Below are 16,488 nucleotides of genomic sequence, written 5' to 3'. Positions count from 1 at the left end.
GAGCTAATGAGCAAGAAAATATAAAGTTGGGTGATCGGGATGTAGAACATGAAACTTTGATCAGGAAATCTTTGCATATGTCAAAGAAACCAGGTAGACAGATTGAATAATTAGATGTGATGTCATTCAGGATTTGTTTATTTTCTTGTTTTCTATTATTTTCTTCATTTTCTATTTCTTTGTTTAAATAAAAAAAGGGAGGCAGAGGGGATAAATGTAATGATGTGATGTCATTCATGTTGAATTGGAATCTACATCATGCGAAGTGGAATTATAATGTACATCTGACAGTTGTTGGGGATCGGGCAAGAAGCAGGCAGCTGTATCCTTTACTGTCAAAAAATGTCTGAAGGGGCCTCGCTGAGTCAGAGTCCTATTTTGGGGATGTTATATAAGGCAGAGTGCTCACATTCATATTTTGCCAGAAAGGAATAGATTAATTCAGTGGAAGTTACACTTTAGATGGGCCACACTGTGTTTACATCCCCATGATTACGGTAGCATGAGTCTACACTGGCTAGAGTGGCACGGACTAAAGGGGCCATCTGGTAATGATGTCTTAAAAACTCAGCTGGCATTATCAAACAAACATTCTAGATGTAGTGTGTTGTTTCATACAGAATTCATGTCTCACGCACATGAGGGCGCGATCCTTGTAAAGTGGTGTTGTGATTCAAACTTGTCCCGCGCATGGAGTGGATACCGGCCAGTTGCCATTCGATCACAGGGCCAGGAGTTCGCTCCACGTCGTGGGTGGAATCCTATGAACTTACCTGATTGGTATTGGTTTCAATTTTTGCATCTTGGCGATGATCGGGAGATCCACTTACGGTTCGAACGACATCAGCCAGTTGCCGTTCGATCACCAGGCCAGGAGGTCGCTCCAAGTGCAGGACAAGTTTGAATCACAACACCACTTTATAGGGATCGTGCCCCCACACATAAGTGAGACATGAATTCTATATGAAACACAAACCTACTACACTAGAACACCCATTCAAGAGAACTTTTTTTCTGTATCAGGCTAACTTGGGTTTCTCGAACAGGGAGAGCCTTGAGTTTGAGAAGAAATGTCTTTTATTTATGGTAATGAGGAAGAATGTTATTTGCCAGGAAGTTTCTTCACCCAACAGTTCCTTAAAAGGTTATTTGCATAACGCTCTAGGTCATGCTGAAGGAGGGTCACCAGAAGGTTATTCCTGCAGTATACATCCTTGAGTGTCCTTTAGGTTCCACCACTCAAAGTAGCATTGATAACTTGCCACTATTGCGAGAAGTTTGGTGAAGAGGGCAAGACAAGGTTTTTTCCATGTCTCATTCAGTACAGTGATGGCCAGGGGCACAATTCGCGATGCACATTGCACCACAGGTGTAAGTAACCATGCCCGCTCGTTAGTTGCGTTGCAATGTACTGTGTTTTTAAACAATTGATGCTCACAGTGTCCAATCATGAATGTAACCTTTGATGTACTGGCCTTTTGTTGTAGAACACGAATCTGACCACACAGGAGCATGAAAACATTATTGTGGTGAGTAGACATCTGCATATGGGCTGGGTACCTTCAAAGCTGGGCGCTATACCTCTTTGACCATATTCTATGAACTTTTGTGACTCATTTGTAAAATGTTGAATAACACAAAACACACAAAAGATCTTCAACTACTGACTATAAACAGATGCACAATGTTCTGATGATGGGAAACAGCCTTTTTGGTTGCAAGTTTATCAAACCTGGTGCACAGTGCCAGCTCGAAGAGAGCCTGGCATTTAGAGTACTCGCCTACAGGAGCAGGTCCTGTTCACTCCTTGAAGGAAAGTCTGATATTGTAGATCATACTCTGAAAAATCTAGACACGTTTAGGCATCTGTAGTTACTGTGAGAAGGAATCTTCAAACCTCTGCCCAGATTTGTCCAGGGTGTGACTTCTCCCCACAGAGGTGGCTGTGGTACATACTGCACGTGGCCATATGTGACCCTCAGGCATTCAGCATAGTTTTGTCACGGATGGTCTCGCCATCACTGCACATGGCTGCCTGGCCTAGGTTCTGCATTCAGTGGGTACCGCTGTCTTCTTCAGAGGGTACAGCGAACCTACCCAAATACTGCTCTGCTTGTTACAAACCGTGCCCACTTGTTCAGACGGACCCTCGTAAATTCCTTAAAATAGTGCCTAGTGAATGTTTCTTGCAATCAGACACGTGTATGGAGGTTATTTAGAAACATGCACAAGTTATTTCCATGGATGTATCCTACAAGCCTTGCCCTGTGCTTTTGAGTTTCTTACAAACTATGCTCATGCTTGTGAGTTATGCGAGGAAAAACAGTGCCCCCTTCACTGGTGTTTATCACTAGTGCCCCTTCAAAGGTTCTTCTCATATTCTGGGCCCTAAACTTGTGAATTTCATAAAACCCTTGACTATGCTCAGGCGTTGATCACCAGCAGTGCCCTATGCATTGTTTCTCCTTGCAAAGCTTGCGCCATGCACGTATTGGAATGAATAATCATGAACCACGCACAAGTGTTGGTTACTAACAGTGCAACATGTGTGGGTGCTGCCTGCAACCCTTTGTCCTAAGCTTGTTAGGTTATTACAAAACTGAGCCTTGATGTAGGTTCTTACAAACTGTCTCATTGCACATGAATACCTTGGAAACAACCCCCCAGTGAGAACCCAGACATGTTAAGCGCTACCTTATATGTCACAATATGGTGTCTCTTGATGTATTGGATAAAAGCCATTACAGGATGTACTGTGACTGTTGCATCATACATGAGCAACCTGTCTTCATTCACTGAGATCATGTAATCAGGTCTTATGCCTTTTGCCCAGAATCCGTCGGTCTGGTGCATATGGGAGGTTACTCCTTCACATATCTGGGCCCAAAACCATGGAACACCCTCCCAGAATCCTTAAGACATTTCACTTCTCTGTCGGTATTTTGCAAGAAACTGAAGACCTTGTTATTCTAATGCCTCAGCTAGACTTTCTACCTATGCTTGGCGCCGGGAAACCCGTCTTGGGTAGCCGTGTGCTTTATAAGTTGAAATAATAATAATAATGCTTCTTTGTGCCTCAGTAAAAAATCCAATAATTTGTATCTGAAATATTGGCATCCCCTCATCCTTATTTAATTTATTTATTTAAAGAGTTTTATATAGCGCTGGCTAGACCCGTAGGTATCAGAGCGCTTTACATAAGGATCAACAATGTTACAACAATGATAACAATTACACGTTACATCAAATATATACGACACCTTAAAGAGCGAGAGGGAGAGACAAAATAGAGCGGAAAAAGGGAGTGAGAAGGAAGAGGGGGTAGAGGTAGGGGGAGAGGGGGAGTGAGAAGGGAGAGGAAGAGGGGGTAGAGGTATGAGAGATGAAGGGAAAGTCTGCCCAATGACCGAATAGATAGGTGACGGCCGAGGAGGGAATCCACAGCCAATCACCCCTATAGCTCTCAAGGTAGCTCCATCGGTCAGATAGATAGATAGGAGACCGGGAAAAAGCAGAGTTACAGAAAACAATGAGGGGGGAATGGGAGAGACGGGGAGAAAACTGTGCCCAAAGCCCGGCTGAGCAGGTGACGGACAAGGGGATGAATCCAGGTCGATCTCCTCAATAGCTGAACAGCGCAGCTCCAATGGGCGTCGGACATAATGCTCAGACTCCGCTGTTAGGATAGGCATCGGTCAGATAGATAGATAGGAGATAAGGTAAAAGCAGAGTTTCAGAGAAACGGTGAGGGAGGAATGGGCGAGACAGGGAGACGTGGAGAAACCAAAGTCCGACTAGGTAGGTGACGGTCAAGGGGATGAACCAAGGCCGATCTCAATAGCTGAACAGAGCAGCTTCACCGGGCGTCGGACATAATGCTCAGACTCCACTGTCAGGATAGTGATCAGGTTTACTCGGAGGTTGTCAGAGTAGTGCGGGGGGGGGTGGGGGAGTGAGAGACCATGGTCCGAATGAAATCCAGACGCCATCTTGAGGTCTGGCACAGTCCTGGTAGGGTTATGTAAGGAAAAGTTCAGGTCGAGAAGGAAAGTCACCACTGGTGGCCATGTAAGAGTCAGGCACCCATCAGCCTCCGTTTCGAGTAAATAGTGGCCCCAGGGACTTAGCCTGGGGCTTAGAAGGAAGCCCTAGATATATGTGGGCATCCAGCACTATGGGGATGTTGGAGGGGCTTCTCTCTTTGCTGTAGACCTGTGGAGCGAGAAGGGGATGGGTGGAGGCCAATTTGGTGGTGGTCGATTGCAGGTAGGTCCGCCATATTAAGGTCAGGCATCTGAGGCAGGACGGAGGTTGGTGAGGTGAAAGGGCTTGATAGCATTAGGCAAAGTAAGAAAGACAGAAAAGGATTTACTTGGGTCACTTTGGAGGTAGAATAACTGTAGGTGCCCTCCCTCGAGTCATGCCAGTACCATTTCAGGGTCAGGCATGGGCCCTCCCCTTCCACAATGCCTAGGTCCTCACAGCAGTCCACTCCTACACATGCCTGCTCAAAATGCCTCCTTAACCCCGGATGCTGTCCGTACAGTTATTATTGTCCAGAGCGGGCGCCAGTTCGAATCAGGCTATCCGCTCCGGTGAGGTTTCTTTCTGTGGGACACGCTGGGGTAGAGGTGGCCCGTTTTCTTGGCTGATGTCACCCTCTCCTTGCCACTTCTCGTCAGGGACTGTGATTCTGAACCCCGCGGCGCGCCCAAGCCCCCGTCGCTCAACTAGGCAAAGGTTGAGGCGTTCGCTTTATCCCATCGAACGGCCACCATCTTAGGGTCAGGCTGCATCTATAATTTCTCTCGCAACTTCAAGCATCATTCAAACTGCCGCAAAGGTGCTTATACCTTATAAAAGGTAGATTTTAGAAAGATTTTACTTTCCCACGAAGAACCCAATTAAAAACAGGATCGCCCACCCTAAGAGCCCAAGCACGAACTCGGCATCAGGGATTTGGGTGTTCAGAGTGCGGTAGTAAGGGTCCGGGTGCAGGAGTCCAGTTGTTGGATTTTCGGCGCGGCAGCAGAAGGTCGATTGCCACACGGTCAGGAGTAGTTTCCCGGGGCCCGCTCTGCTACGACCAAGCGCAAGTCCACTCAATCCCAGGTGCCATCTTGAGTCGCGATCACCTGGCGAGAATAAAGCTGATATCACGGCAATGCAGCAGCCAGGTGGGAGGGTGGGGACAAAGGCAGACGCTCCCAATCTTCCGATGTCGGGAGTTGGCCCTTTCAGCTGGTTATGTGGAGATTGATGCACCACGCTAGGTCGTTGTGCGCGCGGCTTCCACGGAGCTTAAGCTCCGATCAGCATTGATGGAACTGGTTTAACATGGTTATCATATAAACATTCTACTTACTGAATTGCAGAGTATTCCGTGTTCAAAAAATATACTGTACTAAATCTCCCTCCCCCCACCCCCCAATTTTGTATTCATGTGGCCTCTAGTTATACAAAACATATCTGTTGTTGCTTGAAAATGTAATCGCCCTGGCTTCAAAAGGTTTTCAAGCAGCTCAGACTAAGCACCATTGCGCCAAAATTGTCCAGATGAGTTGAAGCCCTGAAGCCCCCAATACAGAGTTTGTGTTACACGAGACCTCAGTTTGGAGTTGCACTCAGTTGGCTATTTTTAGGGTGCTTTAGTCTTCAATGCTGGGTCTCTCTTGTCTTGGACTCAGTTAACCAGTTATCCAGTTTTTTCACCATTGCTTTTGGTAGCAGGGGCATTATGGGTTGTACCCCTTGTTGGCTTGTAATCACTCACTACCACAGTTGGCATTGCATGGTGTTAGCTCCTGCTGATGGACAGGCCTTGGAAAAGTGTCTAAATCTGCAGAGAACAGCGCCCACTGTGATAGAACTGAACAAGAAACATATCTCAAACGTACATGAAAATTGCAAAAACAGTGAAATACACCCTATGCCCATTCGGCTGGTGATCTTTAATAATACTATTATGTTCCACCTTGGCCGTCTGAGTAGCATCTGGAGCACCCAAAACATAGGACCACAGCTAGAAAACGAGAGAACACCACCTTTTGTGAGTTTGTCTAACTCCTAAAACCTCAAACTGTGTGGGCCAGGTGGTGTTGTGCACCACTAGCAAAAACTGCCTAACGTGTTGCCCAGTTTTTGTGTGTCCATTTTCTTCGTAAAGTCATAAAACCTAAAGTCGGACAAGGCCTGTGTGTGTCCAAAAAGTAAAAATGTCATGCGGTGGAAGTCATCCACAATTGTATTCACCTGTATGTGGCCCTATTGGACAGTTAGACCCTATGACAAAAATATCTGAGGTGAAGCCGGAGAGCATCTGTCACCTGCTCATTTGAAGGCTCTGAGTGGCCTCTGGCAGTTTTTGGACAGTAGATACTCCGATGGTGAAGCTAGATGATACACACCTTCGACATAAAATTAAATAATATAATCTATATCAGCATATGAAGGGGCTCATGTAAATGTCCTGGACTATATGTTATGGTGTTTACGCAATTTTCATGTAAGTCTGGGATATTTGTACGTTTAGAGGGTGAAAACGCATGTACCTTTTTTTCCGTGCATAAGTGTCACTGCATATGAAACTACATGTGTGCTCCAGACATGCCATGGCCACTCACCGGTGGAAGACATTACACATTCACATCTGTAGCTCCTAACACAAACCACATTTTCCCGCCTTGAATGGGTTTATTCAGACAGTGCAAAGTAGTTGCTTATTCAAAATGTTGCCACATTTTCATGCTGCATTCTCACTTACACAAACGTTTTGTATGTATTTAAGGCAATCGCACCCCTACTGGAAAATAACCATCCACCTCCCGACCTCTGTGAATTCTTCTGCAAGGTATGGCTTGTCGTTTTTTTGGTTACATTTATTCCGAGTTCTTCTATAGCAGACATATCCAGCCCTACATCTGCATGAGACAGGGCTGGATTATTTGATGAAAATAGTAAGGTTGATGATGTGTCTAAATACAGATATGCATAGGTTGACTACTCTTTGTGTGGGGCTGATTCTGAGATTAGTTCTAGTGAGAGAGGCGAGTGGGTGATTTGTTGTATGAATAGATTTTGAAAAGGCGTGTCTTTAGTGGATCTAGAATTAGGTTCAGAATTTGTGGGTGCTTCTGACAAGTACATCCCCTCCTTTCATTTTACCACATGAATTCTTATTCAACAATGACCGTTCAAAAGGCGAAGCGTAGTGGCAGGTCCCTAGGAATACAGGGAACCAACCTTTGGAATGAACTGAATCCTAGCATGAGAGAAGACCCTAACCCTTCCAGATCCAAGAATCCACTAAAAACAAGTTATTCAGACGGATGGGCGTTTTTTTATATAATCCAGTCTACCTAATACTGGCCTGATAGTGCTTCACCTGCAGCTGTGAGTTTGCCCATGGAGGTGCTTGCTTTCTAGGAGAAGCAGAGTACTGTAGGCATGGGAAAGTTGCGATACACTTGAAATGTGGAGACTTTCTGTCAAGTGGGTCCGCTGATTGTATTGATTTGTCTGCATTATATTTTCCTATCTTCTGTTCCAAAGTGTAGGGAGTATCAGAAGTAAAATAGTTGCAGGAGGAGTGGATCCAGTGGAGTAGAGATCCTTGCATATCCAAAAACAACTAGAAAGATCACCATTAATGTACGGCATGTAGGATTTTTTGATCGGAATGTACCTTCCGGGCTCCATTTCACGTCGTTGAAGACAGTTTGCAGATGGGGTCTTTTCGGTTCTTATGAGTTGCTGACCTTCATAACATAGCCCGAAAAAGGATGCCGATCTTTCAAAATGCATCTCAATGTCCATCGGGCTCTGCACCGGGAGCCACGGACACAGACCAAGATCAAAATTCCCCCGATACATTTATTCATAGTTTTTAACAACCTTTACATCGTTTTGTGCATTCATCCCTTATCTGCAATTATTAAGGCTCCCAAGTAGTTGAGCATGACAGTTCTGTGCAGACATTGGAGGAATGATTGTATGTTAAAATGTTAGTTTTAGACTCAGTGTGTCGGACATCAGATTCTTAGGTTACTTACAGGCTTCACAATGTCTTGAATTTTTTAGACTCCGCCTCCATCTAGAGACATGACTTGCAGGGTTTCATAAAACAACTAGATGTGATTGACGTCTCCATGACTTCGAATTCACAGTCCTTAATCCAAGGCTTCACCAATGGAGTAACTGTGATTCTGTCTTGACACTTGAAGAGGCTAAATGGCCCTTCTGATGGGAGGAGTTTAAGACCGAACACAGCTTCCACATAAACCAGATGCATTGGAGCACATTTACAAAGGAGATGGAAACAGTGCAGTATGTTTCAAGTGTGGTTTGAACCGTGCTCTTTAATGGTGGGTGAAGAGGGTTGGATCTGATGTGAACCAATTCACCAGGTCCGCCTATTTGAAATTACTCCTTGTGGTCTATGAAGGAGTGAAACGTGCCACAAACCAGAGGGATCTTTTTCTGCTCCTTCACAACGATGGACTGCAGTTAAAAAAATGGTATTGGGTTAAAGTTTCCTTGTGTGAACGCTCAAGGACTGCGTGGTTAAATGAAGCTCCAGTTCTGATTGATGGCTCCAATGCTGCGTCATCCCACCATGGAACACGTTCGATAAAGAGCCACCTCTCAACAAGGGTGGCTCTTGAAGGTAATGGACTTTGGAGAGTACCCTGGAGATTAGATCCCCGCCTACATGAGGCTTTGAATAACTTTGAGCACCCTGATGCTTCTATTCTATGATGTACTCAGATATGTTGAATGCTCCTCCCCCACTCTATGGCCTCATGCTTAGTGCTGGTAGGAGGAAAGGTACCACCTCCACAAGGCTCGGGTGTCTGGCACCTGCAAGCAGACAATGCCTTAAAGGTGGTGACCAGGTCTGTCTAAGCCCCATTTTGAAATTCTTGTATGGAGTACTGAAAAACTTCTTCTGACTTTGTCCGTCTTCCCCTTCCTCCCGTGCCTGGCATTGATGACGACAGTTTACTGAAAAAGGAATCTAATAGCCTTCCATGCAGTGGTCAAAGAGTGATCCCATCGGTCCTTCACTGTCACTGCCTTAGTAGGTATGTTCTTTCCCCTCCGCCAGAACTGAGAACTGTGAGCACTGCCAATGGACCAGACCCTCCTATAGCCTACTTTGCACTCTACCTCTTTGGTGGTTGTGAACAGTTGTATCACTCCTTACTTATTCAGGAACACATGATTAGAGGTTCTGTCCCTAATAAAGAGACCATAGGTGCAGTGTAGCATACACTGTACAAAGTTTCCAGTTTTTCGACTTCTGTATCCATAAACTCTTCAGATTAACAGTGAAATCTATTTGACTCTGAGTATGTAGATAGATTAATTTTTGTTGTAAACTGTTTAACTTGCGTCTGATCTTTGCAAACAGTGGAAATGTTTGTGTAGATTAGTGTGTGGCACCAGACAAGAGGGCACCTGTGCTCTGAAACCTGGTTAACTGTAAGACATTTGTATTACTTATGTTAGTCCATGAACAGGTATCACACCTTACAGATGCTAGCCTTTTTAATAGACCAAGATGGCTACCACTGTGATTTGAGAAGAGTAATGAATGCAAATGCTTGAGACAGGCCTTCGTCACTACAGGGGTTATTGCTAGTAGGGTTGTAGAGCAGTAATTCAGCATTTTAGAATATGTGCCTACGCTTACAAAACTGGGCTGCCTATATGCAAATCAGTCCGACGCTGAATGCTTGTATTGGGCTAGCGTAGCGTCTATAAAAACGCCATCAGACAGGAAGTGTTAAGCCAAAGATATAGTAATTAGAGTGCTTTAGCTCTGGCATTTTCATCACGTTTATTACTGTCTGTTGAGTCCACTAAACTGGAAATGGGCATATACAGCTATTTACTATTTTATTGATCCTTATGTTCTGGAGCTGGACTGAAGAGAGAGAGGCCAGCTAGTTAGCAATTCTTCTACAATTACTTTTCATCTCATGCTGAAGGCGTGGGCTCTAGCAGTGTGGTCTGGGCTGATTAACTTGGTGCACTGATGCGCTGATTTGCATATGGTTGCTCCATTTCTGTACCGTCGCAGAAAATTTGAATAATGGTGTAATGCTACTCCAAGGGAGATGCTAATCTTCATCAGGTAAGTATTATCTCAGGCATCTCCATGGTATTTTTGTACGGTTGGTTTACAGGTTGAGTTATTTTTTTGTGCACCGCTGTAACTGCTGTTCTCTCATTTTAGCACTGCAGAGAGCGTCCCCGTTCCATGGTTGTAATCGAAGTGTTCACACCGGTGGTGCAGCGAATCCTTAAGCATAACATGGTGAGTGTGTTCTGTGGCATGAAGTTTGGAGCACTTTTGGTTGGTTGTACAAGGCAGCCACACTGCATGCTAATGAATATGTGATGGATTCTCATACATCTCTTTGCCAATGTTAAAGATACTGACAGATTGTTTGCAGTAGCGGCTGCTACTGGACGGGGTGGTGAGGCGAAGGGGGGGTTAACTAATCAATGAAAAAACACTTACCATAGGCCAGCTGGCCGCCGACTCCCCTGCTTCCTCTTCTTCTTCCGGTCTCCTGTCCTGCTGACAGCAGCAGCAGGAAGCACCTAGCACACAAGCTCCCCTGAGGACTGTTTGGTCAGCCCAAGAGGGCCGGTCAAACAGTTTATTCCCACTTTGGGAGCGCATACCTCTGCCCAGCCCCACCACACACTGCACACAGGCTGCAAGCAATCGGAAAAAATAAAATGACAATTACGATATATTGTCATTTTATTTTTCCTTTTGCGTAGTAGGGCAACGCTCCTCCACCTTAGCAGAGGAGCCGCCACTGATGTCCGACCCATCACGATTGTAGGTTACACAGCTAACGGCCTGATTACCAGTGCCGCAGTAATGTTAAGAACTCTGGCACAACTGTTTTTGCATCCAACTTTGAACAGCAAGTTGAGCACAAATTGCATTTCATCCGTCGCTTTAGGCCACATAAATCTTTACAGTTATAATATAGAGAAATTTGTGTATTGTGCGATGTGGAATACCACACTCTATTCCCTACTCTGTCTAGCAAGTCTCAGACGCTGTTACTAAAACTACCCAGGAGATTCATTGATGGTGCATTCTAGCGTGTGTCTGTTCTACATAAAGCCACAATAACACAAATCTTAAAGTTTATACTATCCTCCTGCATGAAGCAAAATAGAGCATTACCTATAATATTCTATGATGAAAATAAAGAGGATCAGTGAATATTGAAGGAGTCTTGGAGCGTGCAAAAATCTCAGAATGTTGGTAGCCATTTCATTGTGTGCCGCCTGGATAGAAGGAAGTCTCCATTTTGGGCCGAAGATTGTGACCTTAGTCGCTCTTGTGAAGAATAAGTCTTGATCCATTTTTCCATATCTAATGTTCCCTATTGTATTATTTTTTGGTTACATTTTAATTTGTTTGTATTTTCTTTTATAAGTGTAGAAGCTTTTCGTACCTCACAGTGTGCCTAGTCACTGCTATGCCTTCTATATTACAATCTTTGCTTCCTTCTGTTTTTCTACATAACTTCTGAACTATTCTTCTTCTAGTGTTAAGCACTTGTTTTTTTGTCCACCTATAAAATCAGCCTTGATTCACCACCTCGTATCCCAATGATCAGACCAACTTTTCCCCCCAGTACTTAGGAGAGCTTAACTTAACATGGTTAAAGATTGCCTCTAACTGCTTTTGCTTTCAATATTGACTGGAACCCTTATAATGTGTGTCTGGGATCCAGAAAGGGAAGTTTAGCAGATGATGCACTCTGGTGGTTGAGTCTAACCACTGACTCGCGAAGCATCAAGCCCGGCACCACGGGCTTCATATTTCCCAGTGACCCGAGTGGTGGCCAGTGTCTGCTTTCATGAATCTGAGTTTACATTGGGGAAAAATGCCCTTGTCTTTGTAACATTTTTGTGTATATCTGGCATTTACAATGCAGACGTGCCAACCCACTGCAGCTCAAAGGGCATAGCATTGGCATCCGGCCCTTTTCTCTCAGATGCATAAACGTCTTTTGTACATGGTCAATAAAACCCTCCCCAAAAGTTGCTTTTGGATTTTAACTAGTGCTTAGAATAGAAATCTGTCCTTGGAGGGGATTCAAATATGAAAACAAAGGCCACAATTCTGGACAAAAATAGTAAGTGACTGTTAGAAATGGGGGTCTCTAGTTGGCAAGGGCTTGCACCTTTGTCCAAATAGGGACTCTCCTTCCTAGTCAGGATAAGGGAGTTACACTCCTAAAATAACCCCTGCTCACCCCCTTGGTAGCTTGGCACGAGCAGTCACACTCATCTTTGACGCAGTGTGTAAAGCATTTGCACATAACCCATAGTAATACAGTGTAAGCACTACAAAAGGACACCACACCAGTGTAGAAAAATAGCCAATATTTTGATATACTTTAAGACAAGACCAAAAACGATAATCCACAATACAGTACCTAAAAATCTACAGTTGTCAAAATAAGCTTTAAAAACAGTTCCTTGATGTCGATAGCTCCATCCGGGTCTGTCACGGCGTTGTGAGCAAACCAATCCAAACAGTTCTGGCTGACCGCGGCGTCGTGGGCCAGCTACGGTGTCGGGAAGACCCGCAAACAGTACCTTTTAGAAATGCAGGGCGCCGGCGACCTCTTTGTTGAGTTTCTGATAACACGGCGTCCAGAGGTCGGTGCAGGAGTCATCGGAGTCCTCGAAGTCGAATGCGTTGCAGGTCGATCTCCTCTCTGTTGGGATCCGGGGCGCTGCCGTCGGCAGGTGTCAGGTGCTGCGGTTCGAAGTGCAGCGGTGCGGCATGCGGTGCCCTCAGGTTCTGGTGCGAGCAGCCGCTCGGTGGCGGCGTCAGATGGCATCGTCGTGAGACCAGGGTTGCGGTGCGAGATGAAGTTGGTGCTCGTCACGGTGCTAGCAGGTCACGGTGCAAGCAGTGGCGTTGTTGTTGCTGAAGCGCTGTCGTTGGCTTTTGAACGTCAGCGTCGGTAGGCTAAGGCTGCGGTGCGGGATGAGGGCGGTGCGTCATGTAACTTTACGAGCGGTGCCCTCGAACCATGGTGCAAGCAGCAGCGACGCGTGGAGCATCGTCGTCTGGGATACCAAGGCGTCGTCGTGAAGCGAGGCGGTGTGGAGTGCGGTGCCCACAGGTCGCGGTGCGAGCAGCGGCTTGGTGGCGGCGTCAGCAGGCATCGTCGGTGAGACCAAGGTCATGGTGCGGCATTGCGGCGGTGCCCTCTGCTGTTCCGACAGGACACGGAGTCGGCAGCGGTGTCGTTGATTTGCTTTTCATCTGTTGCAGCACAAAACACACAGTCCCCAGTGCTGCGGGCAGAAGAGCTTGAAGTCTTTGTTGTTCCTGAGACTTCTTGAATAGGGGGAAAACTCTACCTTAAGCCCTTGGTGAAACTCACAAAGCAGATTTCAGAAAGTTCAGTCCAGTCCTTTCATTGCCCAAGACAGAAGCAAGCAGTCCCTGCAGGCCAACAGAGCAAAGCACACAGCAAACTGGCAGGTCCTCGTCACAGCTTCTCCAGCTCTTCTTCTTGGCAGTCTTCTTGATCCAAAAGAGTTCTAAAGTTCAGGGGTCTGGGCCCCAATATTTATATCCCAAAATCCTTTGATCTCTTAGGCAGAGAGTGTCTGTGCCCAGCCAGAACCAGTTCTGCCTTCTCTGGTGTGATTTCCTGGCAGGAGATGGAGACAGCATTGTCAGAGGCAGACCAGGCCCTTTGAGGTGCAAGGAAATCTCCTCCCCCTTCCCCCATTGTAGCCCAGGTCTATTCAGGCCTTTCCCGACCCTACCTAGACTATCTGGAGCCACTCCTGCTCCCCAGCCTTCTGTCATCCAAAACCCAGACAGGCACTCCACATTCCAGCAGAAGCACACGGAATGACTGAGCAAGAAAATACCTACTTTCTAAAAGTGTTATTTTCAAACACAGAATGTAAAAACCACCTTCACTAAAAGATGCATCTTTAGATTCTGAGTTCAGGCATACTAAACTTTATTTTTCAACCTAGTTCCCAGGGCCAGTTATGTAAATAAGATTTTATAAACAAACTTCCCATTTTGTCCTATGGGGAACAGGTAGCCTTGCAATAGTGAAAAATGAAATGGGCTGTAATTCACTATCAGGACATGCCACACACACCAGGGCATGTCCTACCTTTCACATACACTGCACCCTGCCCACAGGGGTACCTTGGGCCTACCTTAGGGGTGACTAACATGTGGAAAAGGAAAGGTTTAGGGCCTGGCAAGTGGGTGCACTTGCCAAGTCGACATGGCAGTTACAAACTGTGCGTAGACTCTTCAATGGCAGGTCTGAGTTGCCTTTTTAGGGCTACTCACGTGGGTGGCACAATCAGTGCTGCAGGCCCACTAGTAGCATTTGACTTACAGGCCCTGGCACACACAGTGCACTTTACTAGGGACTAACAAGTACATCAAATATCCAATCATGGAAATACAAATCCATAACACAATTTACCACAGGAGCACTTGCATTTTGCCACTGATCAGCAGTGAGAAAAGTGCGCAGTAACACTACGCCAGCAAAAACAGTGTCAAAACCTAGAGGGCAGAAAGCAAAAACTTAGGGGAAACACGCCAAAAGATGCTAAGTCTAACAGTGACGTATACAAAACAGAACACAGTTGTAACTGGAAAGAGTATCATGAATCCGAAGGTACGCATAGAACAGCAGGATTTCTTGGTTTGGGAAGTAAGCAGGCAGTCTTCCAGTGAGGCCATTTTGTTCATGAGCTGAGCCTTGAAGGACTGTGTAGCACTTCTCTTGGCATTTTATATGTTTTTCCATGTCAGAGGCTGTTGTAAACCACACCGTATGGTGTGAACATGCCACTGAGCTCTCCCACCATTTAGCAAGCCTTCCACGCAATTCTAAGGATTCCATCATTCGTTGCAGCATGAGTCTTCCTATTATGATGTGTTTTAGGTATTGTGTTCTGTCTTAGAGTTGCTTGAAAATGTCTTGAGGGTATCTGGTTTGCTTGTCGGATTGGCATGTTTGAAGTGCTTTAAATGTAGCCTGCGTCAGTAACATGCCCACTGCCTAGCATCTGGAGATAGTCTGCACATGGTGCTGCAGTCAATGTGGTAACTTTTTATGTCCAGATGATGCACAGTATACATAAGCTACTAATGTGCAATAACACATTACTCGTTCAGTGGTAGACAATATTTTTCAGTGGCTTGCATGTTTAGCTGGGCCAAAGTAGGATTTGCTTTTGTCCACTGGCTTGTATGACCGCCCTCTCGCCTGACCCGCTGCGCAACCACTTACGCTATGTTAAAACACTGAAATGATATCCCCTGTTGACTTTGAGCAATCGTGTCTAGGGCAAAAAGCAAATTTACGGTATTTCAAAAGCTACAAAAAAATTACTAGAAAGGAACCTAAAAAGATCTACACTACGCATTACATTCTAAACAAAAATGTAAGTCCATGTCCTAATATAACAAATATACATCATGACAAACAGCCCCTCAAAATTAATAACTCAGACTGATAGCCTAAGAAGTTATTGTGGAACTAGGCAACACAATTACTTGGTGGAGGAAGAAACCCGGGAATCAAGCAATTGAAATCTTTTTTTCCTAGAAGTTTTAATTTTAGAATCTGGAAAAAAGATTAATTTCCAGACTCTCTCCTTCCAGGGTAAGAAGCTTCAATAAACAGTTTTTAGGGCAGTGCGACCAGTGCAATCGCACCAGGCACTGACTTCGGGTGGGGGCGCCGTGTTTGCAAGTACACATAGAAAATAGAGGCCTATACAGCACACCGTTTGTTTTATTCAAGTCCTAATTGCGTATGTTCGACCTTCGGGTATAAATAAACCCAATTTCAAAGCAAGGAAAGCACAAAAGTATTAATCAGAAACGGGAATCCAGAGAGGTCAGTCCAAGTCGTTTGGCAGTCTTTATTCTCAAAATATAAATCTTAAAATTCCCAGCACGCGATTAGCCGACACGTGTTTCGTCTTTACACAGGCTTTTTCAAGGCATAAACATCGAAAACAGCAATCCAAAATCAGAATCGCGCCTTTTCTATACGTGCGTCGCAGTATATAAATGCACATCCGCTCAAAATATTGTGGTACACACCCTGAATTCCAAATGTCCCACATACGACAAACAAAATCCTGATAGTCGAAATTTCAGTCTGAATCCAATTTAAATGTTTGGAATCGTATGGCCATAAGATCATTAATAACCGGGCAGCAAAGCATCCACAGGTATCTTAGCATAGAATCCACATTAATGTCCCGGTAGCGCTTCAAAACATCTCCTTAAGATCAAACAACCCTCCTATTGTCTACTAATGTAGCTAAATGGGTATCCACTCTGCGGGCTGGTAGTAGTGCTCTCGTGTAAATAAACCACAAAGTAACACTCTTGTAGTAGCTCCTGTGACACAACCCTGATACGTTGTG

At 45.2% G+C, this 16,488-nt stretch overlaps 1 protein-coding gene across 5 annotated transcripts in view; it reads left to right on the top strand.

The window, feature by feature from the left end:
* Positions 1-16,488, top strand: part of CMIP (c-Maf inducing protein) — a 453,793-nt gene that overhangs the window by 334,441 nt on the left and 102,864 nt on the right. For all 5 annotated transcript variants that reach the window (XM_085638216.1, XM_085638214.1, XM_085638213.1 and 2 more), the window contains 3 exons: positions 1,488-1,529; positions 6,788-6,850; positions 10,241-10,321. In XM_085638216.1, coding sequence (XP_085494342.1) covers positions 1,488-1,529; positions 6,788-6,850; positions 10,241-10,321 — 186 coding nt within the window. The remainder of the gene's footprint in view (positions 1-1,487; positions 1,530-6,787; positions 6,851-10,240; positions 10,322-16,488) is intronic.

The sequence above is a fragment of the Triturus cristatus genome, chromosome 12 (genome assembly GCF_964204655.1).
Source record: "Triturus cristatus chromosome 12, aTriCri1.1, whole genome shotgun sequence".
Classification (NCBI taxonomy): Eukaryota; Metazoa; Chordata; class Amphibia; order Caudata; family Salamandridae; genus Triturus; species Triturus cristatus.
This window is presented reverse-complemented; position numbering and strand designations above follow the sequence as displayed.